Source organism: Talpa europaea (assembly GCF_964194135.1).
Source record: "Talpa europaea genome assembly, chromosome: 9".
Lineage (NCBI taxonomy): Eukaryota > Metazoa > Chordata > Mammalia > Eulipotyphla > Talpidae > Talpa > Talpa europaea.
In genome coordinates this window covers 94,171,188-94,197,662 of record NC_140076.1, presented here as the reverse complement: position 1 = coordinate 94,197,662, position 26,475 = coordinate 94,171,188, and the positions used below count along the sequence as shown (strand labels likewise).

Here is a 26,475-nt window from a genome sequence, read left to right as displayed (position 1 = left end):
TCTCAGGAGGGAATCTAAGGGAAACTAACAAATATTTTAATTTTTCTCAGTTTCGTATCAGCTCATCATGTTTGCCTATGGCAGTCCCTGTGTTCAACCAGTTCTTTCTGTTGCCACAACAAAAATCAGAACCTGTTGACCTTGCTGGGACAGCTATTAAAGAGAGAGCTGTAAAGTTATTATGATAGTTCATATTAGGTTGGCCTTGTGCATGAAAAGTGTCTTCTGCTGTAGTTTTGTTTTTGTGATCTGCCATGATTATGTATAATGTCACATGTATGTTTATTCTGTAGATGTCTCATGTAGTGTCAGCAGAAGCTGACTTCTGCTGCTTTTGTAATCAATCACATATCAATCATTGTCTATAAGTATAAAAGTCAGAATGTGTTATTACTAGTATACTATGTGTATCGAAATCCCTTTAATAGGTAGGTTGTCAAAGATAGGTGTAGAGAGTGTAGGGAAAAAAGTACCATTATTGGATAGATTTCCATGGATCTGAATCATTTGCACTATTATTTTCTCTCGGCATCCATTTTTCCGATAACACCAAAGAAAATTTTATAAGGCATATGAACATACAATGAATCTCATCATAATCATGAAGGAGTGTATATATATATATATATATATATATATAGGGTGATTTAGACTGTTTTTTAGGTTGCTTTGGAAACGTGATGTCTTACATTCACCTGCCAGAAGCCATTTGTGACCATGGGAGCGAGCCATGGGAACTTAGTAATTGACTGTGGGCCCCAGCTACTTCCTGCAGGCGGCAGATAACTTGAAAGAGTTAGGGATCTAGGAGGGTAGGCCTGGCAGTTACCAGGGGCCTTTACTAATGATTGCGGCTGCTACCTCTCTCTGAGCCTGGCCTGGAGCTGCCCAGTTTGTTTATCTGTGTTAATCTGTAAAAATTAGGCCTAATAATTCCTTTCAGAACATTCTAAGAAGAGCACTAACTTCCAGGGGAGAATGTGGATGTCACTTTAAACTGAAAGTTACTGTTTACAACCAAAGTAAGAGACAGTGGAAGGAGCATGGGCACCGAGAAGTGATGTGTGCTGCTTACTAACAAGACTTTCAGCAAGTCCCTGACCTCTTGGAAACAGCATTTCCTTATCTATAAAATTGAAATAACAGTACCTGGCTTCCTGCCTAGTAGAGGAACAATGAGACCGTAGATATAACAACAGTCCATCATTTTTAGAGCAGCGACTTAGAATCAGCTCTCAGCGCTGTCTTTCTTGATAGTAGGTATAAACTCTTGATGGTAGGTATTTCTAATTCTGGTGGCTTCTAAGTGGTTTTCATGACAATCAACAGAGCCAAGGAATCTTCTGGGAAGTTGTCTCAGAGATGGTTGAGTCCAACTCTGCCCTTTGCTGATGAAACTGAGGCCACAGACTGTCTTGTCTGTGGTCACACAGTGAGTTAGACACAACACCACAGACTCTGACTTACTGAAGAACACATAGGAAAGTAGGAAGCCTCTTCCTAATATGCAAAGCTTTACAACTAATGATGCCTCTCCAGAGAAAATCCATTGTTCCTCTCTCTAAAAGAGGGCTATTATGAAGGCTTTTCTCTGTCTTTTTTTGGGTGGGGGAGAGGTTGTTGTCTTATAATTTCTTGCTCAGAGCAGCAGTAACAGTGAACCCAAAGTGTTCATTCTGTTGTGATTGGAAGAGCTGGAAGCTATTAGCTTTCCATGGTGCTTTGCAATAGACTTTTTAAAAGGATCGATCTATTCCTACAACAAAAGCAAATGGGTATCTTTTACCTTAGCATTTTACCTATTGATGAGCATAGACCGGGAATTAAAGTTATTTTAATAAAAAAAGGTGCTGGAGTGTGACTGTACTTTTAAAAAACAATTGCAGTGGGCTTGGGCATGCTAATTCTATAATTGGGGGCTTAAAATAGCTATAAGCAACTATCCCTGTGACCTCCACACCTGGATACAACTCCCCAGGACTCCATTTTGGAACATTAAAAGCAGATGACCTTGGAAAGCTTCATTTTGCATGAGCCTATACCAGGATTTAAAAAATTAAGCAAGCCTGACAACATGATTATCTTTTTGGACAACAGATGTGGAAGCTGTCACCCTCGTGATGCAGTCTGTGAAGTTTCCCACAATTACAAATCACAAACATAAACCGTTTATGTGCAGCCAGTTTGGTGAAGGGCCAACATTCATCATATAGTTTCTTTATTTTTCAGACTAAATAAGACAAAACCCTCTAGTTGTTTTGTGGGAAGATGGGGGGAGGGCAGTATTTATAAACGGCCCAGTGATATTTGCATCTTTAAGCACAGCTGAGAATACACTGAACTCCCAGATTCTTTGTGGTTCTTTGAAAAAACACCCGAATCTCCTGTTTTTCTGGGTAAACAGCTGGGAGCTGTCTGATAAGGAGCCTCTAGACAGCTGTGCAGCTGAGCGGCCCAGGAGCCTTTTGCACACCCCCATGCTGTGTTTGCTTTGCTTCTGCAGTGCGTTCCTCCCGATGAAGCCTGCACCTCACTGGATGCATCCATGATCTGGGCCATGATGCAGAATAAGAAGACCTTCACCAAGCCCCTCGCTGTGATCCACCATGAAGTAGTACCTAAAGGTAAGCCATGGCAGGCTCAGTCAGAAAATAGGGGCCGGCGGGCTGCTTCTTAAAAGGGTTATTTATACTTAAAAACAAAACTAAGCGAATGGCCAGTATATAACCTGAGAAAAGGATTCTTTGCTCCAAATGTCCTTTATTTTGATAGTTGGTTCTTCTACCGCCAGGTGGCTGAATTGTAAGGAATACATTCAGAAATGATTACTCTGCAGGTATCAGATCAGTGTCCAGGCTGTCCCTGTCACCATGTTAAGCCCCCAGCCCCCACCTGCTGGATTCAAATATGCTTCCCCAAGGGTGCAAGAAAGGGTTAGGGTCCTTGTGGTGTCCTGGGGCTGCATGTGGTCCACAGCCTATCCTTTTATGGTCTCTGCACTGGCTGCAAATTATTGTAGTTCATTGTCAAGTTCGTCAATGCCTTTGGGGAGGGTATTCATGGAACCCCCTTAGGTGGCACAGGAGAGAGAAGGCTGAGAACCACTGTCCAGATGCATTTTTGTAATTCAGCTTTCAGAATTTTATAGTCACTTTGTTGCTTGAAGCCAAGAGTGCCTCTTTCTATACATGCAGGAACATTCAGCAAGCTGAACCTTCTAGGAGAGAACGAAGGGCATGCCCTAAGAGGTGTAACATCAGTACCTGGGGGGACAGTCAGGGCAAGCCAGCCCAGCCAGCAGAGAGGCAGAGTCAAGCCCTGTGGACCATGTGGAGGGCTTCTGACAGGGAACCCCATCTGAGCTCCAAGGGCATGAATAGTCAAAAACATCCAGGCAGCTGTCGCCGTCTGCGGTAGAACCAGGTATCCCATAGACCATCTGGGCAGTTACTGTCTCAGAACCTGTCACTGTCCAGAAGCATGGCTGCTAAGGGGCCCAGACCGAGAAAGCGCTGAGACCGTGAAAGTGCCTTCTAAGTCTCCAGGGTAGACATTTGTAAGCTAGAGATCCAAGCCGCCTTCCACCACTCTGAGAGGCAGCAAAGCCTGGCCCTGAGGGCTCTGACAAAATCCTGCAAGTAGCCAGACTCTGGCTGCCGCGCATTAGCTGGGAGACCTACTGGGTGGTAGTCACCCCAGGTCTAGGGTTGGGGAAACCTTGGTCAGCATTTCTGACCTGAGCGTTGTTGGATTTGCAAGAATAGGCAGCAGGGGTAGCCCTGGAGCAGACAACTCGTAACAGAACAGAGCCCTGTGGGTGTCATCCGGTTTCTCGTTGGTTGAATGACCTTTGTAAACATAGCAGCGTCATTCCTGTTGTCATACAGTGGTAGCATCTTCCCCTTCCCAGGAACATGCCCCCTTGGGAAAGGTAGTACAGTGGAGTGGGGAGGGTGCTGACCGAGAACCAGGACCCTGGGCACAACTCTCTGGGTTTTCAAGCTGTCCCATCGTGTACCTATGTTGCATTTTTTCAATCTGGAAAAGGAGAGATTTGGACCATATGACTTCCACTGTTGAAGAAACAAACAAACATAAATTTAATTCATTTTCTAACCATCTTAAAGTTGGTACGAAATGTACACTAGGGGATTATAAATTCCTCATTGACATTGTTGCTTAGTTTACATTTATCAGTTGGTTTTCAACTATTTGAAGAAACTATTGCAGCCCACAGAATAGAAATGAATTGCTCAGATAATGCCTTGTTTACTGGGTCCAGGGGAAAGAAGAACAAGTTGTGTTGCAAAGTATATCACAATTGAATAACAGCTGGCTCTGTTTTGTACTGTGAATGTGGTTTAACAATAGCAACAGCTACCTCGCACTCCATCTGTTACTCTTACCTAGTTTGAAAGGTAATTCTGCTGTAATTGAAGGCAGCAGCTTGCTTTTTCCTATGCCAGACGATAATTAGGCATTAATATTACAGCAGTATAACTTCCAGTAATTCATTCATTCTTTCAAGTCTGGTGGTATTTTTCTAAGTAATTCCTCTTGTAAATTAGGTAATGACTTTTATTTAAACTTAGTGTAATTATCTTGAAAGTTTATGTTTTCTTTACATAAAAGTTCAGAGGAAAGTTTTACCAAATATCAAAGCAATTTCATGAGATTTGCTAATTGAGACTAGATTTTAGTGGAGAAGCAAATGGTGAAGAAAAGTTTACTGCTTAGGTTTGTTAAACAAATTGAGGAGGTTAAACTGTAGGCCAGCTTCCCAGGGGCTGTAGGCAAATACATTTTCTAACTTTACATTGAATGGGTTGGTTTTCTAGCAGTTTCAGCTCCTTCAGTGAGTGACTTCTCTCAACTTTTCTGTTTATTTTCCTTTGACTCTAAAATAATTTCTCCTCAATGCAGGCCACCAGAGTCTGCTTTCCTTCTGCCTGTCAGTGAATTGGAATAGTCATTTGAAAAGGGAATGCCTAATAGCAGTGGTTTATTTGTATAATAATAGGATTGTGGTGTTCTTCCTGCCAGACAGCTTTGTGTGTTACTGTAGATGTACATTTACTGCAGAATCTGTGGAAGTGGGCAGATCTCTTATTGGGGTCCAATTTTGCCCATTGGGTAAAAATTTCATGACCAATGGGATATTACACTGTCCTATCAGGTAAACTGGTACTCTTTGACAGTTGTGCCAAGGCTCCTGCTTTCCCATATCTTTTGGGATCTTATTTCTCAACACTTGAGTTTTCTGAAGCTGCGAGAGCTCTGGTTGTTACCTGCCAGACGGGGAGCGGCTCTGTGGCTCCCAGTGCCAGTAGCACATGTACATTTCAGATGGTGTTTCTTCCTTCTGTGGATGAGGAGAATAGACCATCCACCTACGCAAATAATTCTGGGCCACTGGAATTTATAAAAAGAAAGGTTTCTTTTTAATGGAACTTTTTTTAGCTTCTACAGCACATTAAGCCACTTTTAACCTTTCAGCCCTGTGGGAACCAGCAGTGGGTTAGAATTCTGCTGCTGCTTAAACATTTCAACAATAGATGATGGTGATGGTGGTGATGGATTTGACAGTGATCTAACATTTATTGTGTATTTACTTGTAAAGTGTCTGAGCTGAATGCTCTATGTGGATTATTTAATCCTCATAATCCCTCTGTAAGGCAGGTATAGAGTGTGGTTCAATAACTTGGCCGAGGTCACACCACATATAAATGGTGCAGCTGAGATTCAGGCATTTTGGTTCCATCGCCTGTACCCCGAAGCCTCATGCCTTTTCCCAGAGGACAGGTTGATTCTAGTTGGTTTTTTTCCCCCTCCATTTTTAAGAAATACATTTTTAGTGAGGTAACATTGGTTTATAGCATTAAATAAGTTTCAGCTATACAGCTTTCTGATTCAACATCTGTATATGCTATATCATGACCACCAGCAAAGTCTAGTTTCCACTATTCTAATTTTTAATTAAAACTACAAGCACGAGGGACGGAAGAGCACCAGGGACTATGGCTATGGTGCACGGATGAACTGGTGGTGGAAATTCTATGGGGACTACACCTGAGAAAAGAGAGCATACATTGCCAAAAAAAAAAAAAAGAAAGAAAAGAAAAAAGAAAAATGATGTAACATATAAATAAATAAAACTACAAGCAACAGAGACATCTGTTTCTTTATAACCGCTTCTCTCCCTCTTCCCCTGTTCATGCCTTATCACATCGGTGTGCAAGATAGTGTCCAAATACACCAGTGATTATAAACTGAAAAGAAGATGAAGAGCTTTAGCAAAAGAAAGTCTGTTCCTCCAAAGGGTTAAGATGTGGGGAAACACGTAAACTGTTTAAGAGAGTGTTAAAGTTTAGGAGAAGTGACTTTGGATTGTAACTCACCAAAAAAACCCCAGAAAACATGAATAGTTGGTGCAATTATGGTTTATGGCAAAGCAATTAAAATAGTTGAGGTGGTGCCATCCTACCATATTTTCTGAAATATTTTGAAGTATAGGCATGTTAGTGGGACTTGCTTTGGATGCTGTGACCACTTTTTGCAGCATCTGAGAACTCTTGGGCTTACACGATAAAAATGGCTACACCTTGTCAGTCAGCGATTTTTTTAAAATGTTGAAAGTGAAGAGTAATCACTTTTCTGAAATGTAACACACCTATACCCCCAAAAAACAGGCACAAAAGAAAATATCTCCCAAATTGCCATAATTTATGTAATATGTAATTCTTAGCAAGTTAAATGTTTAAGGCACTGAATTTTCATCTTCTACCACATAACTTTTTAAAAATTCATGTGCTCAGAACGGCACCTGACATACCATCAGCCCTCAGTAAATGTTAATTTCCTTCCTTTCCTTCCTCTTAACTAGGTTTGGGAGGGGGGTACAGGGAGAGGTTGGAAGGAAAAGTTGTGAACGTCAATTGGAAGTTAATCCAAAAGAGGCGTTACTTGGGAACACACTTGATTTTTCCAGAACAGAAACACCCTAAAGCATGGCCAGCTTTTACCCCAGGCTGAGGAAGAGATGAAGGGAAACCGAGTGGAAAGTTGGTAGAAATATTTGACAGATCAAGACCTCCCTACCCAGTAAGGGAGGAGGTATCAGAATAGTAGCATGCAATCTCACAAACCCTCCATCTGTTTTGAGCAATTACCAGTTCATAGCCAATCTTGTTTTTATCCTTTCCCATCCCCCATTGCATTGTTTTGAAAGAAACCCAGATATTTCATTTCATTTTAGCCATAAATTTTTTTTTAAAGATTTTATTTATTTATATAAGAGCTAGGGTACAGGCCAGATGTGCAGGAGGGTGAGAGGATTCACCAGAGATAGAGTGGGGAACAGAACAGGCAGACTGACTGAAATACACTGCTGAGGGGAGCAGCGGCTGACACAGAAGAGGTCTCCTGCACCATCTGGGTTTCTCCCTGGCCAGCCAGGATCGAACCTACACTGCAAAGGCCACAGACCGCGTCACGGCGCTTCGCTCAACCGCCTATGCCTTCAGGGAGGCCTAACTGTAAATATTTTAATATGAGCCTCTAAAAGTTAATAAGAATCATCAAAAGATCTAGAGTTAGGGAATCAGTGATCAGATCATTCAGAAAAATTTTAAAGCAGCATGGAGGTTTGGTTGCTCGGAAGATGCACAATCACAAGATATACATGATATTTATGGTTATTTATTCCAAAAAGTGCCAATGAGTAACTGTTATATGCAGTGCTGTGTCTTTAAGACTTTTACAGTCTAGTGCATAGTTTTACAACCTCAGCACTATTGACGTTTGGACTGCATAACTGTGTCATGGGCTGTCCTATGCTACAGTTGTAGGGAGTTAAGCTGCATACCTGGCCACTGCCCACTAAATGACCCCGAGCAAGCCCCTCTACCAGCAGTGTAGCAGCCCCAAATGACTCTAGACCTTTCTGAGATCTGGGGGTGAGGGGAAGCTCAGGTAAAAATCACCTGCAGGTGAGAACCACTGATCTAATGGAGGGTTTTGCAGTTAAGTGACTGGGTAATTGCAATGAATGCTGTAAATATCGAAAGAATCCAGAGGAAGGGTTCATTTACAAAGACATTAGTAAAAGCTGTGTTTTAATGGGTCCTGTGCAGAGACTCCTCCATCTCTCCATTCTTCCATCTTTGCTCAGTCCTACCATGTTTAGGACTGAATGGAAAGCTGGAGGGCTGAAGCTGTGGCCTGTTACTCATGCATAACCCCAGGTCTCTCCCGGTTATGAAAACCATGCCTAACCATCTGAGCAGGGAAATTTTGGTTCTAGAGGTAGACCAGAGTTTGCTCAGAGTATATGAAAAGATTTAATTCAGAATGTTGATTATAGCTTGTTCTTTCTGTGAAGAAATCTTTATTGTTAAAATTCCCTTTACAGCAATAGCTGGGATTCCTTTCTTACAATCTTGCCCTTCAACCAAAAGTAAATATTATTGTGTCCACTCTTTCCCTTTCGGCATGCCAACTCAATTATAGGGTTTCAGTGGAGATCTAACTATTCTAGTTATACTCGGGGTTATTGGGAATTTGGGAACAAAAAATACGAGAGGATAAAATCCTTTAGCCTCAGTTCTGCAGCTTGTGCTTGTTATTGTTTATATACAGAAATCATAGAGGCACTTTACTCCAGGGAAATAAGCAACAACTGTTTCTGCTTAGCCCTGTGAAAAGGCCCCTATTTGGTAAGGGGGAGGAGGATTAGATCATAACACAAGTCCATTAAGGTTTCTAAAGCAATGCCATCCATCACACAGGCCTTGTTAGAAAACCAAAATTCTCACATGTGAGGTCTCGGTAGGGGAGAATCATGATTTAAAACTTCTTGGAGATTCTGAGTGACAAAGTTGAACATTGGGCGGTCGACTGCATAGAACTCTTCCCCAAACTGTGTCTACTTCTTGCATGATGCACCCCATGGAGGCTTTTAAATGCCTTTGGACTTTGTTCAGTGATTCAAACCACTACTTCTTAAAAGCAGGAGAATTTTGTAGTTAGAGACCCCTGCTTCATAGGGTTCTTGGGGCTTAAAATGAGAAAATGTAAGTGAAGGCTTTTTATCAGTTGTGAAATACTTGACAAATGTACAAATTTAAGGCATTGGCAATGTTGTTTTATTGCTCCCCAAAAGGCAGAAAGGACCACACTTCCAGGAAACAGACTCTTATATGCATTTTTAGTTGCTGTCTGTTCTGCACACTGAATTAGATTTTCTTAAAAACACACAACGATTTTAATTTTCTTAATAATTTTATGGAAGCGTGACTTTCCCATATCTCCTCCCCCAGGGGCCCCCTGCTGCACAACTCCAGGGGGCATCATTCAGTCCCAGTGGCTTTGAGTCATCTGGTCACATTCCTTCCCCTAGAGCTGGGCCTGACACCTCACTCTGGGAGAATGCTAGCAACCCCACCAAGAGCATAAATCCTGAGAATTTACAATCCTTTTTATTTTTGTGACTATCACCTCAAGTACCCATTGTGAGGTCAGTTTTTCACAAGTTCTTTTTTGCTTCACTGTGGATTCTGCGGCAGATGTGTGTTCCTTCTCTTCCCAATGAAAAAGGAGATGAGAAGAGTTAGGCCCTAAATACATGCCACTTTTAAACTCTAAACAATGGGCAGAGCCTGTGCCAGGACTCCACACACTCTCTATAAAGGGCCAGATCATGAATCTTTTTGGTTGGCAGCTCATGCCGAGCCTGCCTCTGCTACTCCACACGGGTGCAGCAGCAGGAAAGCAAAGACATGACGTGTCAACGAGTGAGCGTGGTTGTGTTCAAATAGAACTTTATTTTTGGAATAGATTTGAATTTTTTTTTAAAGATTTATTTTATTATTTATTTATTTATATAAGAACCGGGGTACAGGCCAGATTTGCGGGAGGGTGAGAGGATTCACCAGAGACAGTGGGGAACAGAACAGGCAGACTGATGAAATACACTGCTGAGGGGAGCAGCGGGCGCAACAGCAGAGGTCCACTGCGCTTTGTGGGACCCTCACCCGCCGACCGGGATCAAACCGGTGCTGCAGAGGCTGCGGACAGCTTCACAGCATGGTGCTCAACCGCCTGTGCCACCAGGGGAGGCCCTAGACTTGAATTTTATGTCATTTTCACATGTCATCAAATATTATTTTGATTTTTTCAATCATTAAAAATAGTTTTTTCTTAGTTTATCGGCCATGGAAGTGGCAGGTCACTGTATGCTGGCCCTGCTTGAAGCTGTTGTCATGGTAGAGGATGGCATGAAGCCTCTCAGTGCTTCCCCAGCTCAGCACTGAGCAGCATGCCCCAGTCATTTAGCCTACTTGGCAGATTGGGATTCTAGTTCAACCCTGCCCTGATGCTTTCCAGCTGTGACCTTGGACTAGTCACATGGTACCATTGTCTCAGGCTGCTCATTTGTGAAATAGTGATAAGAATTCTTTCTCTGCCTCCCTGAGGGCTGGTGTGAACCTCAAATGAGAGTGAACATAGCAGCTAGCGCTTATGAGCGGGAAAGCATGACAGGAACGTTGAGGCATATGAGCATTTTCATATAGTTTTACTCCAAGTTTCCTTTATTGCCTCCATTTCAGGAAGCAAATCCATGTACTCAATATCCTTCACTAAGCATTTCACTTTTCTGGCAGGCCTGTTTCTTGCCAGACTGAGCCCTGGGGATAGACAAAGGAGTAAGAACTTGACCCCACCCTTGGGGCAGGAAAAAAGAATTCCAATGTAATGTGGAATCTGTGTAACAAAAGAGGGGTAAAATGAGCAAAAGTGGGAGAGACCATCATGTCTGCTGTGTGAAGATGCAGGGGTCAGGGGAAGCCCCGGGTGAAAACGCCAACTCAGTGGGTTTGGAAGAGGAGGGTATTTCAGAGGATGACGTGGCGCAACCATGGAGAATTTGGGGAACCTAGTATGAGGAACCCAGCATGGCTGATGGACCCCATTAGGGAAGGAGGCTGGAGAGAGGTGGGTAGAGGAAGGAGGCAGGACTCTGTGTGCCATACCAAAGAGTTTGGATTATCTCCCAATAAATGAGGGAGAGAACATGACCAGTTCGATCAGGGCCGGACCATGATCACCTTTGGGCTCTGGAATATTCACTCCTAGGGCAAATGTGGAGGAAGGAGTTTTTGGAGTAGGAACAGTGTTGGTGACAAGGAGACCAGTTAGGAAATCTCTAATAATGCAGATGAGTGAGAAGGAAGAGCTGAATTTAAGGACAGTAGCATTAAGGACAGAAGAATGCAGACTCAAACAAAAATCTAAATTAAAAGAAATCTTTGAAAGTGGAATAATATTTTGAATACACCAGGAAAACATAGTGTTTAAAGATATGGAATCCTTTTATAAATAAATGGCATACATGAATTGTCAGATTCAAGTGCCTTAAGTGTAGATGTTTGCCTTCAAGTTTTCATCAAATTAGAGTCTGTGGGCCTCCTCGGTGGCGCAGCGGTTGAGCGCTGGGTTACGAGGCTGCCCACAGCCTCTGCAGTGCCGGTTCGATCCCCGGCTGCTCCCTGGCCACAAGAGGAGAGGTCCCACATGGCGCGCAGACCTCTCCTGCCGCCCGCTGCTCCCCTCAGCAGTGTACTTCGGTCCTTCTGCCTGCTCTGCTCCCTGCTCTGACTCTGGTGAATTCTCTCACCCTCCCGCGCTTCTGCCTGTGCCCAGTGCTTGTGTAAATAAATAAATAAATGTTTAAAAAAAATAAAATAAAAAATAAAAAAAATTAACAGGCCTTCTTTAAAAAAAAAAAAATTAGAGAGTCTGTGCAATTGTTAGCAAGGTGTAGTTCTTAAACTTTCTGAATAACCCTTGTTACAGTTGTATATCTAAAGAGGCTAAGCTTTCACAAGATAAGTATTTATTAGCAAATAGAGATTTTGATGACCCTTTGCTTAAAATTTGATTTCTCTGTGGAATGCATTGTGATTTTATGTTTTTGTTTCAGAAACAGATCCAAGCATGAAGGAACTGGGTCCAATTCCACCACGTAAGTCTTTATGCAGTATTTCGAAATAAAACCTCCTGGGCTTTTATAAGAATACGTTGGTTATAGAACATTTGCCAAACTTTGAGTTTTGATAAGGGGACTTTTGCTCTCATTCCCTCCTCCACCCCACTTTTTCCTCATACTCTCTTTTTCCATCCCTTTATCCTTCTTTTATTCTCCTTTCTTTTTTCCTCTTTACCTTTGCCATTTTAAAAGATGAACTCCTTGACCCATTGATCTATATGGTGTTAATGGCAAGGTAGCAATTTACTGAGTATTAGGGAAGTTTTTATTTGCATGCTTGTGTCTTTCTTATTTCCGTTGTCTGAAAGCATTAAGATAACAACTGTGGGAGTGGTTTGCTTTATGTGGCATCAATAATATTTACCTGCTCAAAGTCGTAGATATAAAGGAGTTAGTTGTGTTCCTGCAAGACAAACTTTAGTCCAAGTGTGTGTATGTCAATATGGGGAGAAAGGAGGCAGGTATGATAAAAAGAGAAATGCCAACTACTACCAAATTATGAGTTGGAATTATCTGGGCTAATTTTATTGCTTTATACCAAAGAAAATTCTGATCCTGGAATATTTAAGTGACTTATCTGTGGTTGCAACTGGCATTGAGGCAGGACTAGAACCTGGACTTCCTGGCTGATAGCAGACCTCTGAGGAGTTTTGTGCTGTTTTTCTTCCCTAAGATTCTTAAATTAGTCTCCATGGCTGTTTAATTAACTGTCTGTGTATCATCTCAACAATCTCATGGAATAGTGTATCCATGGAACAGTATCATGTTTTCCTGTACTTACCTAGTCTGATTTTCATACATGATAGCTCCACCTTCAGAATTTAAAAATATTTTCACTATGGGCCTCCCCTGTGGCGCAGCGGTTGAGCACTGGGTTGCGAAGCTGCCCGCGGCCTCTGTGGCGCTGGTTCGATCCCCGGTTGCTCCCCGGCCACCGGAGGAGGGTCCCGCATGGCGCGCAGACCTCTCCTGCCGCCCGCTGCTCCCCTCAGCAGTGTACTTCGGTCCTTCTGCCTGCTCTGCTCCCTGCTCTGGCTCTGGTGAATTCTCTCACCCTCCCGCGCTTCTGACTGTACCCAGTGCATGTATAAACAAAACAAACAAACAAACAAATAAATAAATAAAACATGCCTCTAGAAAAATTAAAAAAAAAATAAAAATAAAAATATTTTCACTAAAAACTCTTAATCGTGTCCCACTTTTGCATCCATATGCACACAAATTGCAAGTCACCTTTTTAAAAACCTAGAGACTAGATTAAATTAGGTTGATGATTTGGTTTATTTTAACCTCCAGAGAGTTCTTCCCAGATTGTGCTCCTTCTAGGGAATCCCCAGCCACTTTCACAAACTAGTTTTGTTTCCCTCCTGCTCTAAGCAGGTGAAGTAGTGCCCCCATTTATTAGGAAGTAAATGAATGCACAAAAGGGCGCATGGCTAGAAGAATAAGGACCCACGTTAAGGCTTTTGGATCCTTGCAGAATCTTTTCCACCATGACATGCTCTTCCCTATTGAGTGCTGGGGCTGCTCAAAGTCCACATTTATCTCTAATTGGATATTTTAACTGAAGTGAATTGAAAGGCAAAGAGTTAAATGTAGAAGTCAGCTTGAGTTGTTTCTGAGTGGCAAGGCACATCAAAACCGTATTGTAGTCATAGGGGATCCTATACCTTTCATTTGTATTGAACAAAAACCAGACAAATTAGAATTTCTTTTCCACCAAATCTCCTCTCCCTTAGAATCTGATTTTAACTTTTTTTTTTTATAGTGACCAAAGAAGGTAGTTCTCTTAAATGAAAGGAAATGTTCTATTTCTGTGGCCTGGAATTAATCTCAAATATAAAAATCTTTGCCAAATGGAGAAACAATTGGTTCTATTTATGTGTTTTGCTGACCATAAAACTGACATCACTCCCTCCTGAGAAGTATATCCGTTTGCCTCATAGAAAGATCATGGTTGGAAGTATTAAAAAGTAGGTTGTTTTAAATGACACAATATGTAATTTAAGATTTTAGGTTTAGTATGAGGAAATCAGTGAAATGTTATGCCCACAGAAATAGTTTATCCTTACTTTGTTTTCTCTTTCTCACCTTCCTTTCTTTCTGTTATCTTTCATACTTTTAAATGTTCACAAAAATGTTGATAAAGTCTTGGATGTATATTTCTCTGTAGTGTCTTGTGGTTGATAGTATCCATTGAATAACAAGCAATGAGTCAGTAACCTCTGGATTTTCACTTTACAATTCAAATGGTGGGTCCTCAGATTAAGGTAATGAACCCCAGACCACAGAGTTTACAAATCTGATTTTTCATTACATTTGTTGCTCAAAATAAGTTGCAGACTGAGCATGTCTTTTAAGAAAGTATTTGTAGGGTCCCCCTGGTGACGCAGGGGTTAAAGTCAGTGCTATTCTGCTGTTGGGCAGCCACTGCCTTAAGAGTTCAATCCCCAGCCGGGGAGCTACCCACAGGGCACAGTAGACCTCTCCTGACTCGCCTGCTACTCCCCTCAGCAGTGTATTTCAATAGATCTACCTGTTCTGCTCCCCACTCTCTCTCTGGTGAATCCTCTCACTGCCTCCCTCTCTACCCCCGCCCCTACACCCTTGGCCTAATTCTTGTATGCATAAATAAATAAAAATAAATCTTTAAACAAAAAGGAAAGTATTTGTATATACAGTCTTTTGTTGGAATCTTTGTTTTGTCCTCAGATTTTAGCAGCCACTGCTCAGCCTTTCTTACAGTGCTTGTGCAACAAATATAAAATTGTAGTGTATGATACAGACTGACTTATGGTGTGTCATGATTTTCTCCTTACAGCAGTTTTCCACGGCCTGGACACCCTGACTGTGATGGGCATTGCGTTTGCAGCGTTCGTGATTGGGGCGCTGCTGACGGGGGCTTTGTGGTACATCTATTCTCACACGGGTGAGTTGGCTGTTGGGTATTGGCTGGTGCTCGTCCCATGTGCTGTACACACAAGATGCTCACTGTTTACTTTGGCTGGAGTTCAGATCATGGGGTTCAGTGTGTGAGGTTCTAGGTCCTTCTGAGAAAGAATTCAGCAGACTTTCCCATTCATCAACATACAGCAAGTTTATTGAGGAAAGTGGGAAAAAGGAGACAGTGACACCTCCATGGACACAGATGGTTAGTCTTAAAGAACAAGAACTGTTTTGCCAGGGCAAGGGATGTTCTTTTATTATGATGTTTGATGGAATTATTGTGGAAATTACCCCACTGTGGTCAGGTTGGGTTGGTCTTCTAAGACCAGTAATCCTGTCTGCCCCCACCTCTAGCTGATAATCTTCTCTGACCCCATTTTAGATTCCTGGAAATCTCCATATCTGCTTTAGTTAAGGTTTATTAATCATTCCCTCCCCCCACCTCTGGTGTTTGTCCCTGTGAGACCTTCCATCCTAAATTTTTCTACACTAAGGTTCAATCACTTTCAAGAATGAATAGCTGAAACATTGAATCGAAGACAGAGAATATCATTCCCATGATTTTCAAAACGATGTCTTTGGCATAAGTTGAGTTTTGCAAAACCAATTTGCTTTAAGCAGTGCTAGAAAAGGAATTTTTATGGTATTTATGTTAATTGCAGTTGAAAGGTTAGTGAAGCTCAGCTTCTAGTATAGTTATTTTATGGTTAAGCTTTAGTGAAAGAAAGTTAATATAGATAAAGTAAAAATATGAACCATTCCCCTAAGGCTGAAGACTTCTAAATAGACATATAAATGGGCAGCCAGTGAAAAAGGAAGCCAAGGTTTTATTACCACATCTGCCAAAGTGCTGAGCACTGTGCTCCAAAGTCCCTAATCAGCAGCTTGAACCAAAATTTCTCAAATTTTCAAAACCCAAGCCATGATCTCGGATAAATATAAAATTCTCATGTCTTTTTATAAAGTTATTAAATTTTCCAAAATACATTTTCATGAATTGAGAACAAAAATGGTGAAGCAAAGCACTTTGTTTTCAAGCTATGCGTCTCCACCCTCCAAAATCCCCATGTGCCTTTCCTACTACTCTTTTCCTCCAATCCCAGGGTGGAAGCATTTTGGCCTGAACTGAGCACCAGTTCTGACCACAGGTCCTGCCAGGGGAGTTCTGCGAGGGAGAAGGCACAAATGGGCTGTCCCCTGTCGCTGCTTTCTTAGGTCCTTTCCAAATATGGGAAGGAAAGACATGCATTTTGAGGCATGTCTAGCAAGCTGGTTCATTTTATTTCTTCTGGGTTATTTGCAGTTTACACCATGAACCTAGGTAAACTATTCTAGATTAATCCAGTCAGAGACCAGTGGCAGGTCCTCCCTTTCAGTTTAGAACTTCATTCATCTTCTGTGGAACCAATGAAAGTCATGACCTTGGGCCTTATCTTGGGCTGCCCAGCTAGCCAAGCTGAAATGATGACTGCTTTAAAGGGAAATAATTCAGAGCATTTTGAGAAATCATATCTTAGTCCTCGTGAGAAGCTTCACTTCTAATGCTGCTCAGATTTGTTTTAGATTATGGCAGAAAGAGAGGCATGAACCCTTTCGTGTCTAGCACAGAAAAATCACACAATTCGAAGCAAATGTTTAGGAGAGGTTGAGTCCTCAAATTATTGTTCCTCATTAACAACTTTGAGTGACATCTATTTCTCATGAAAGAGAAAATAAGACTCATAAGTATAATGATTTTGAGGCTATCCAGACATCTGTGAATCGGTTTAGGACTGTTCATGAACAGCTCACACAGTGCCCGAGGGGACAGCTCTTAGCAGAGTTGCATTTTGGAGTAAATAAATTTTGTCACAGAAGCACTCACGTTCAGATCTTGATCTCACATTTCCTACAACTTCTTCCAGTCTCCCGCATAACTGACGCCTTAGGGTCTTGGCAGCTTATGCGTATGCTGGGAATGGGCTGGAAAGCACTCCAGGAAGACTCTGTGTTGCCTTGAGGAGTTGATGGGGACTAGTTACCCACAGACACTTGCCACATGCCTGCTGTGCCATGGCTGACCTTGGACATAGAGCTACACTCTCCACCCTGACAGCAAGTTCTGGCCAGGCAGGCCAAGAAGCCAGATATGGGGCCACTGAATGACACTTCCTATTGGGATACACCCTCCTGAACTCCTTTTTTGATAATCCCAGATTCTTTTCCACAGCCAAGCTCCCAGACGCATAAAAAGCAAAGTCTTGGTTTTACAGCATTTGTTACTGCTCATTGAATTCTGTGCTTTGTTGAGACAGCTCTCCTCTCTCCCAGACCAGCGACTTAAGGGGGTTTTAGGTATAGTTAATGTAGAAGTAAGTTTGTAAGTAGATTAAAGAGAAACCCAAATCCTTTCTGTGATGGTTTTCTAGCAAAGGAAATTATGCTGATTTGGAAGGTAAAAGTTAGTTCATAGACATTGTTATTTGGACTCTAAGCCTGTTAGCCTCATGTGATACAGCTTCAAGTGACTTTTTATTAAAAGCTATAGCCTCTGGTTCATTTTAAAGACTCATAAGGAATAGCAGTGTCATATAAGCTTGAAAAGTCTTAAAATACTTCAGGACTAAGCGATAGTTTCCTGTCCAGAACCCCCTCAGTTTATACATGAGAATGCTGACAGCAAATTTAGATAAAAAGAGAAGATCATAATTCAGGGGGCACTGGGGAGAGATGGGTATACAAATTCTGACTCACTCCACTTAATTTCAGTAATAATCTAGACTTAGACCTTATATGGTATATTTGGGATTCAGGCAGCATCTGCCTCTGTGTAAAAAACAATCCTTAATTTGGAATAGTTCCTTTTAATTTTGCTTTCCATTGCCTCTCAAGTGCAAAGCACAAAATCAGCTCACATGATTGATGTATGGATCTATTTACATACCTGGAATGAAGCTGGGTCCAATTTATCCCATGACAACTGGGGCACGATCAAGGATCCTTCCTGAAGGTTCTTCGGGCAGTTGGGGTGGAAATGGTGTGAAATAGCACCATAGATTCTTTGTGCTCCTTGGAGCATAGTTGGTTTGGGGATCCCTACCACTAGTCCAAGAAAGTCCCTAAAGACAAGTACAAAATTGTGTCTTTTTTTTAGGAAAGGGGCATAAGCATTCATATTTGTTTTCTTTTTTGTAAAACTTCTTGACTTTATCACAGTCTGCGTACACAGTTTAAGACTAAAATAGGTCTATAAGACTTGTGATGTAGACATGAGTCCCTTCCTGCCCCACTCCCTTTCCTTGCTTCGCAGGGTACCATTTTTGACTCTTAGCTCATTCTTTCTGACATTCACTAATCCATCTCTCTAAACCACTTGAGTGTTTCTTGCTACTTCTTGACCTAACCAATGCTAGGCCCTTCTTGTAGCCCGCCTCCTATAGAGCCTGAGAATTTAGTTCTTTGACCTCTGTGTCCCAGTTTACATTCTGTGCCCCAATTCCCATGATCTCCCTAATAAAACTATACCAAAATTTTGGTTAGATGGTATTTACTGTTCACATAATTAATAACTCCCTAAATGTTAATCATAATGTAGCCACATAGTATATACATTGTTTACCCTGTTTGACTTTGAACTTTCCCTAGAATTGTCTTGCTCCCCATACTGCCCCAAATTAACTTGGTTTTCTATATACTTGTCTCTCAGACATCTGTTGACTTTCTGCTGATTATCCCAGTCTTTTCTTAATGTATTTGACATCAGGTTTCTACTGATTCATTATCTTCAGTAGATCTTTCCTGGAGCCCCTTCTGCTCCCTTCTCAGCTCTGTGTCTGGACAGTACTCTCTTCCTGTCTTCTTTCACCACCATCCTGGGGATCCCCAGCACTACTTGGAGTTACAGATGACCTGTACCCAGGCCTTCCCCTTCTTGGTTTAAATGGTATATAGGACATCAGTGGTTTTCATACCTTGTGTGTGTGAAGAAAATATTCTCATAAAAATACTTCCTAATTTGGCAAGGCACAGAATTGTAGATGATAAATAATTTTCCTTCAGAATTTTGAGAGTATTTCTGTTTGTCTTCTAGCTCTGAAGCTTGTTTTTGGGAAAGTCAAAGCCATTCAGATTCCTGATTTTTTTTTTTCTATAAGAAATTTTACAATAATCAAGTCCTTGATTTAGGTTTATTATCCTGTATTACTGTGGACATTCTGCCCTCATGAGCTACAGTGCTGAGATTTTTAAAGACTTATTTATTCTCCTTTTACTCCTATTGTCTCTGTTCTATTATTCTAGAAATAATTTTATTTGCAATTGAATTTCTTGAATGGTTCTCTGATTTCCCTTTTCTGTTTTCCATCTTTATTTATTTTGTAGATTTCTTCATCTTTACCTTACAGTTTCCAGTTAATATTGCCTTCAAACTTTTAATTCCAAGAATTTTTTTCCTATGAATTAAAAAATCACCCTTGTTTCAGGGTGCAATATCTTCTCTCTCTGAGACTATTGATATGGGATTATTTCAGAGTGGTTACATCCTGAGCTTGTGGGTAGGATGATGACTGTAAACTTCACTGAGGCTGATTAGGCTGGGCCTTTTATTGAGGAGCCCCTGATATCACATCATTGGCGCTTTCCTCGTGAGCTCATCATGTTTTCTATAAAGCCAGGTTTTCCTGTTTCCTTCCTGAAGGCTATAGGTTTGCCTGTCAGCATTTTGGGGATTACAACAGCCAATGTGGAGATTTTCATTTAATCCCTCCTGTGGTCTCTGTCCTCAGCTGTCCCTGGGGTTGCTCATTCCAGGAACTCTCAGTTTCATTCTTTTTCCGAGAGTGAACTTCTGTCTTCCTCATGGATGAGGGAGGCCGGGGTTCCAGCTACAGGAGGTAAGGCAGGAGATTTAGAGAAATCTCACTTGCTTTCATAGAAATTCCCCGTCCCCACTGTATGTAGCCCCATGTCCATTCTCTCTTCCAGAGTTCTCAGAGCCTTTAAGATCTCTCTTGTTTTGAATTGGTTGTTTTAAGCTTTTCCTATCAGTAACTTAGATTCCTGCTCTCTTAAATCTGCAAGCTCAGGGGCCTCCCTGGTGGCACAGGCGGTTGAGTGCAATGCTGTGAAGCTGTCTGTAGCCTCTGCAGTGCAGGTTCGATCCTGGTCAGCCGGTGAGATACCCACATGGCACGGTAGACCTATTCTGTCTTGCCCACTGCTCCACTCAGCAGTGTATTTCAGTCAGTCTGCCTGTTAAAACATGACCCGGTTCTTGTATGCATGAATAAATAAATGTTTTAAAAAAAAAATCTGCAAGCTCAGTTTTCAGTTCATACACATTCTCACCAGGATTCAGTGTTTTAGTGCTACTGTCTCTACCTCTGCTTCCTTTCTTTTGTGTTGGTTTGTGCCTTTTAAAAAAATCAGCAAGTTGTCATGATGGTGGATTTTCCTCTAGGCCTACACATTGGTTGCCATTTGTATCAGTTAGTGTCTTGATTGCTTGATATTCAAATTGCCATTTCATAAGCTCACTGCTGTAAGAAATGTTGACTAGAGAAGACTACCTTTAATTTAGAGATGCTTTCAGTCACTTACTGTTTTAAAAAAAAAAAATTTTGTTTAAATTGTCCCTCCCTTGCTTCAAGCTAAAATACCTTTGTTTTACAGGCAAAAGTCTGCAGGAGGGGTGTGTTAGATGTTGTTATAATAGATCTTACTTTACCCTGCTTTTGTGGCTCCTGAACAGGATACACTCCAAGTCTGATATAGTAAGAGGAGGAAGCAGGAAAGGTGGAGGAAAGCGTTTCCTATAGATGTATCTGTACAGCCCTTAGCTGGGGTCTGTTCAGATTGGATTCAAAGCTGTAGTTTGTTCAATCGCTAGTCTTGTTACCTGAGCCAGGTGTATTAATCATATTAGTAAATAAACACAGAGATGATCCCTACTTCATGGAGGTGAGAGTACTTAAAGAGCATCTGAAAAGCCACCTGAACTCCAAATTCCTACCACCATGTAAAATGTTTAAGGAGATGTTTTGACAGATAGGCATTTTCTCCAATTCCCAAGCCCAGTCTAGGTAAAGAGAGAAGCAGCAAGAAGACAGGCTAAGGTGTGACCCCTGTATCTTGCAGGGGTCGGGAGGATACAGCTGGAACAGAGAGGAGACTGTCAGAAAGGCAGGATCCACCCTTTTCACCCTAGTGCTGAGGCTAAAGGTAAAACAATACACACATGAAAAACCAGGAGCAAGTGCACGCAAGTAGGGATGCTGCTGTAGGAGCACAGAAAGTGATAGGCCAGATATTTTGAAAGATTTTATTTTATTTTTTTTAAGATTTATTTATTTATTTATACAAGCACTGGGTATAGTCAGAAGCATGGGAGGGTGAGAGAATTCACCAGAGCCAGAGCAGGGAGCAGAGCAGGCAGAAGGACCGAAGTACACTGCTGAGGGGAGCAGCAGGCGGCAGGAGGGGTCTGCGCGCCATGTGGGACCCTCCTCCGGTGGCCGGGGAGCAGCTGGGGATCGAACTGGTGCTGCAGAGGCTGCGGGCAGCTTCGCAACCCAGCGCTCAACCGCTGCGCCACCGGGGAGGCCCTATTTTGAAAGATTTTAAATCCTACTTTGGAGCACGTCTCCTTTTCCCATAACTTACAGCAACATCTAACCCACCTTTCTGCAGAGTTTTGTCTACAAAAGAAAGGTCTTTTAGCTTGGAGGGTGGAGGGTGTTGGGGTGGCAGTTAAGACGCAACCTATAAAGCTCTCCGCAACCACTGCAGTGCGTGTTCAATTCCTAGCCAGGGAGCATGGCGCAGCAGACCCACATGGCGCAGCAGACCTCTCCTGTCTCGCCTGCTGCTCCCCTCAGCAGTGTATTTCAATCTGCCTGTTCTGTTCCCCACTCTGTCTCTGGTGAATCCTCTCACCACCCCCACACCTCCGGCCTTTACCCCAGTTCTTGTATGCATAAATAAATATAACTTTAAAAAAATTAATTAAAGGTATTAGAGTCTAGTTCACTATCTTTACAGGAGGGAGCTTATGAAATAATTACAATTAGGATATCAAGAACTCAAGGCACTAATGGGTGCAAAATTGCAACCAACACTTAGGCCTGGAGGAAGCGATCTTTGTTTTCTTTCTGGCATCAAATAATCATAAATTCTATTACCTCCAGGCATATGGTTTTTAATCATGCATAAATATTTCTCAAGAAAGAGAATTCTATAAATTTCCCTTATAACTAGCCAGTCCTCATAATCAGCAAGTTCTTTTCTATATGACCTGAGTCCCTAGTGCTGCCATTTAAACTCACCTCCTAATGTTCTCCCATCTAGGGAGATCCAGAACAGCTCTCTGCTCCTCTTTAATTTCTACAGGCAATGTTTGTGAAGTTTCCTTGGAGTTAAGTAATCAGAGACTCCCCTCAGCTGTCTTTAGAATTCTTCTGTTATTTCCCTGTAGAGCCTCTTCATTTATTCATCTTTCTTAGATACAGTTTCTTCTGAAAAAGTTAAAGATTAGAATCCAGTTGTGAAGTAGACTGCCAAAGAAGTGGCAGAAAACGTGATCTGGACAACTCCAGGACAAGCTAAAGAAATAAAACAGGTTGTCCCTTAAGAAATATATTCTTCTGTTTCTGAAAGCATCTTTGGCAATATCTAGGCTCAGCCACGGGCTGATATGTAAACTGGATGAAATTAATCCTCTATCTTGTCCTAATGTACCCTCCTCCGATGTTGCACATGCACTGCATGCCTGCTTCTCCTGCTCACTCTTCTCTTCCACAGAGCCCTCTTCCTCAATATGTTGGAGATTTTAGGAACAAAGGCATGAAGACGAAACGTTCTCTGATGGCCACATTTGATAAGCTTCCTTAGACACCTTACACTGGCTAAGTTGGCTTACTCTGCTTTTTTCGCCCATCTTTCCCAGAAGCTGGCAGGTTGATTTAGAGAAACAGACATTTTAGAGAAAAATCAGTGCTCCAAGTAATCAGAGGGTCACTGGTACAGAGAGCAGAAAATCCAGGTCAGCCCTGACTAACTTCCTGGCTTTTAAGCAGAGGCAGCTATACCTTAAACTTTGTTTCTTTCAGTTGGATTTTTCTGTAGTGCCACTTCCATCTGACAATGAATAAACGCTTTCTTAATCTCTCCAAAGGTAAAAGTTTTTTTTTTTTAAACAACATGGCTACTATCAAGAAATCTCATTTCTGACATGTAAAAATAGCCCCAGAACTAGAAGTAGAAGGAATAATCTGAAGAAGTCATTTTCAACATTTCCCAGCAGACCCTCAGACAAGATTTTCCTCGTCACATTGTTGATTGAGAGTCACTAGATTATTAGGTTAAGTTGACTCCTGCATCTCGATGACATGAATTCCGCAGCCTTGAGTACAGGGGGCTGCTTTGTTGTGTTTTGCACAGGGCTTCCTCTTGGTCAGTGTTTTGCATTAGCAGCACCAGAGTTTCCAAAACTCTGCAAGTTGAAAGGCCTTCTTAATGGGCACTGATTAAAATAAACTGACATGGCAACAAATTATATTTGGCAAATAGACATCGGAAAGCAAATATTCAGACTTCCTGGGCAGGGAGTAGTACTGGCATTTTTCCTGAATATGAATAATCAAGTATGTGTCAAGTTCTAGATGAAACAGACTTGTTCACTGTCAATAGATGAGGCAAGGCCATCGTGCATGAGCTGAGCAACTTGAAGCTCAGGTGAGCCAAGAGGGGCTGACTGACTTCCTGCTGTTTTGGTGTATCCTTTGTTTAAATAGGGAAAACGATATTTTTAAAATGTGCTTCACATTAGTCTTAATTGACAGTGAGGATCAGCTGGGTGTGGATCCACATGTGAGGTGTTAGGGAATGAACTTTGAAAGTTGTTCAGATCACAGGAGGTGTTTTGGTTTGGGGGAGCTCTTTGGGTACATATCAGTGTAGCCAAGAGATTTGATTTCCTTCTAGAATTGAAGCTCCCACTCTAGGAAAAGTGAATTTCTGGCAGAAAGGCACAGTCGTTGATGCAAACTTTTCCACCTTTAATTTCTCTCTCTCTCCCTCTTCCTCCCCCATCCCCCAGACCCCAGGACAATGCTGGGAATGGTCCAAAATACAGATTTCCCAGAAAAATAGAGTGAAACTACAGTGGTTCATGGCCTCTTAGGAATATTGACCCCTTATTCCCCCTCCATCCCACCATTCTCAGAAAATAAAAAAAAAATAACAAGAGGAAATATAGCAATTGCCAAATACACAACAAGCATATAAATGCCCTGAGGTTGATGCAAAAATGTGTTTGTAAAAGTGGTGTCAGGGAAAGCTGTAACCAGCTGTAACCAGACCCAAGGGCATGAGCCATTCTAAGTTTTGCAGAACTGCTTTCTGGCAGAGGCTTTTGAGGGGCCCCCGAAAGGGGATGGAAGTAACCGGCTAAGATCCTGCTCTTGCAGGGCAGAGCCTTTGCTCTGTGTGTTGTTTTAATGAAGCAGCTGGAGGGAGGCTTGCTTATCTCTGGCCCATAGCTGTGTGTTTCAGCAGGACAGGAAAGAGGAGGCTCATTCATAAATAGACTTGGCCCTCTGGGGCTTCCCATATTGAAGGGAGCAGACTGCTGACCAGAAGTTTAGGAGGTTGATGCGCTGACTTTTCAAGGAAAACGCAGTGTCTGTCATGGGAGAGCCTTGATCACTTTTCCCTACCTAGAGCCATTTTTGAGGGCTGCCCTGAGGCTAGTTTTGCTGAGGAAAAGATTTAGCTCTAGAGCCTTTTGCAGGGCTAAATGCAAACCATGTGTGTGACCCAAGGGTCCCTCCCTCTCCAAAGCATTGCACATTTGGCATAAGGAATAGGTTTAGCTAAAATGCACTGGGGTGTGTAATGAAAAGTGGGATTCTTAATGTGTTAGGAGAGACTCATGTTGCACCTCACAATGAACCTCAGAATGGGGGTGGGAGGTTCCCTGGCAACCACAGTCCCCATGTGCCAGCAACCAGGCCCCTTTCCACCTCCATTTTGCGCAACCCTGTAGTAACCTCCTCCTGCCTCCATCCCTCAGGTAGTTTTGTTCCTAGCTACAGTTCTCTGCTGTAGCTAGGGTAAAATCTAGGCTTCGCCGCCCCCATTTATACAGATGCATTCAGAAAGAGGCCCTGGACTGCCTAGCTTCTCCTACCCCGGTTGAAACATCACACCCTCCAACTCGTGCAGTACCTGCATGAGAGGAGATGGATGGAGCTTCTTGGATGCAGGTGCTAGTCAGCTGGATCACACAGAACAGGTGGTGGTAGTATTTGCAAAGGCACTGGACCTGGGGATTCATTAACTAGCTGGGATCTTAGCCACTATAACTCCCCATCAGTCAGCTTGAAAAGTTTTCTCCTGCAAGAGCTTTTCAAAACAAAGCACCAAAAAAACACAACAACCTGATGGTGTGAGACTTTCTGATCCTGTTGCTTCCAACCATGGTGGAGAAAAGCATCAGCCAGGAAAATGTTCTCTACAGGAGTACTTACGCATAACATACCTCTCCCCCCACCCTTTTCTTTATTGACTGCAGGGGAGACGGCAGGAAGGCAGCAAGTCCCTACCTCCCCACCAGCATCAGAAAACAGCAGCGCAGCGCACAGCATCGGCAGCACACAGAGCACACCCTGCTCCAGCAGCAGCACGGCCTAGCCCGCCTGCGTGGGGAGGACAGGCCTGATGCCGCACTGACACGCACTCAGACTTCGAAGGCTCGATTGTGGTCCCCTTGCAAGGAGAGAATGAATTTTGATGTAAAGATCACCTGTTGTATTCACAACCTCCCCCCACCCAGGGCTACTGTAAATGTGACCTCTGGACTGTAACACACTAGAATTCATGTGAGAAAGCTAAGGTGGTGGCCTTCTTCACCAGCCCCTCACAGGCTCGGGGGTTTTCAATGTGAAACACATGCCAGTTCTTAAAATGCTGCTTTGTCCAGGTAATAACATCCATAACGGGACCCTGAGTTTTTCTTGAGATTTAAGAAGTTGGTAAACAGAGAATAGAACCAGTGAGGAGATGTGGTCAAAGATGGTTTTATAACTGAACCAGGATGTAAAACAAAAGAAATGCTTCGAGACTTTCTAAAGTTTCTCCCTGTCAAATTTGCACCTTTGTCTGGATGGACACTTGTCACCTGCTGCCACACCCCTTGGGGGCTAATCTGTCAGGTTAGATGGCCGCTGCCCTCAGGGACTGCATCCTGACCCATATCAAGGCAACATTCCTTTCTTGTGCCCCGGGCCAAAACCATGCTGATTCCCTCCTCAGTGTTCTCCTCCTGCCCACACTGCAGACAACTGCAAAAATGTCTTAATGCAAATTTCCTACTTCATTACAGACCTAGAGAAATGGAAAATGGTGCATCTTTGAGACTGCAGATTTGTGCCATTGATGACATTTTATCTTGATGAATTAGGGTATAAATTGGGACAAAATTCAGTTGTAAAGTTAGGAGGAATTTG

At 42.4% G+C, this 26,475-nt stretch overlaps 1 protein-coding gene across 1 annotated transcript in view; it reads left to right on the top strand.

Annotated features, from left to right (window-relative positions):
- The window catches only part of TGFBR3 (transforming growth factor beta receptor 3), a gene marked incomplete at its 3' end in the record, with an annotated part of 171,065 nt that extends 145,405 nt beyond the window's left edge, over nucleotides 1-25,660 (top strand). Inside the window, exons 13-16 of the mRNA XM_084242829.1 lie at nucleotides 2,504-2,624; nucleotides 11,981-12,022; nucleotides 14,868-14,975; nucleotides 25,542-25,660. Of these exons, the coding sequence (XP_084098955.1) occupies nucleotides 2,504-2,624; nucleotides 11,981-12,022; nucleotides 14,868-14,975; nucleotides 25,542-25,660 (390 nt within the window). The remainder of the gene's footprint in view (nucleotides 1-2,503; nucleotides 2,625-11,980; nucleotides 12,023-14,867; nucleotides 14,976-25,541) is intronic.
- Nucleotides 25,661-26,475: the final 815 nt, after the last annotated feature.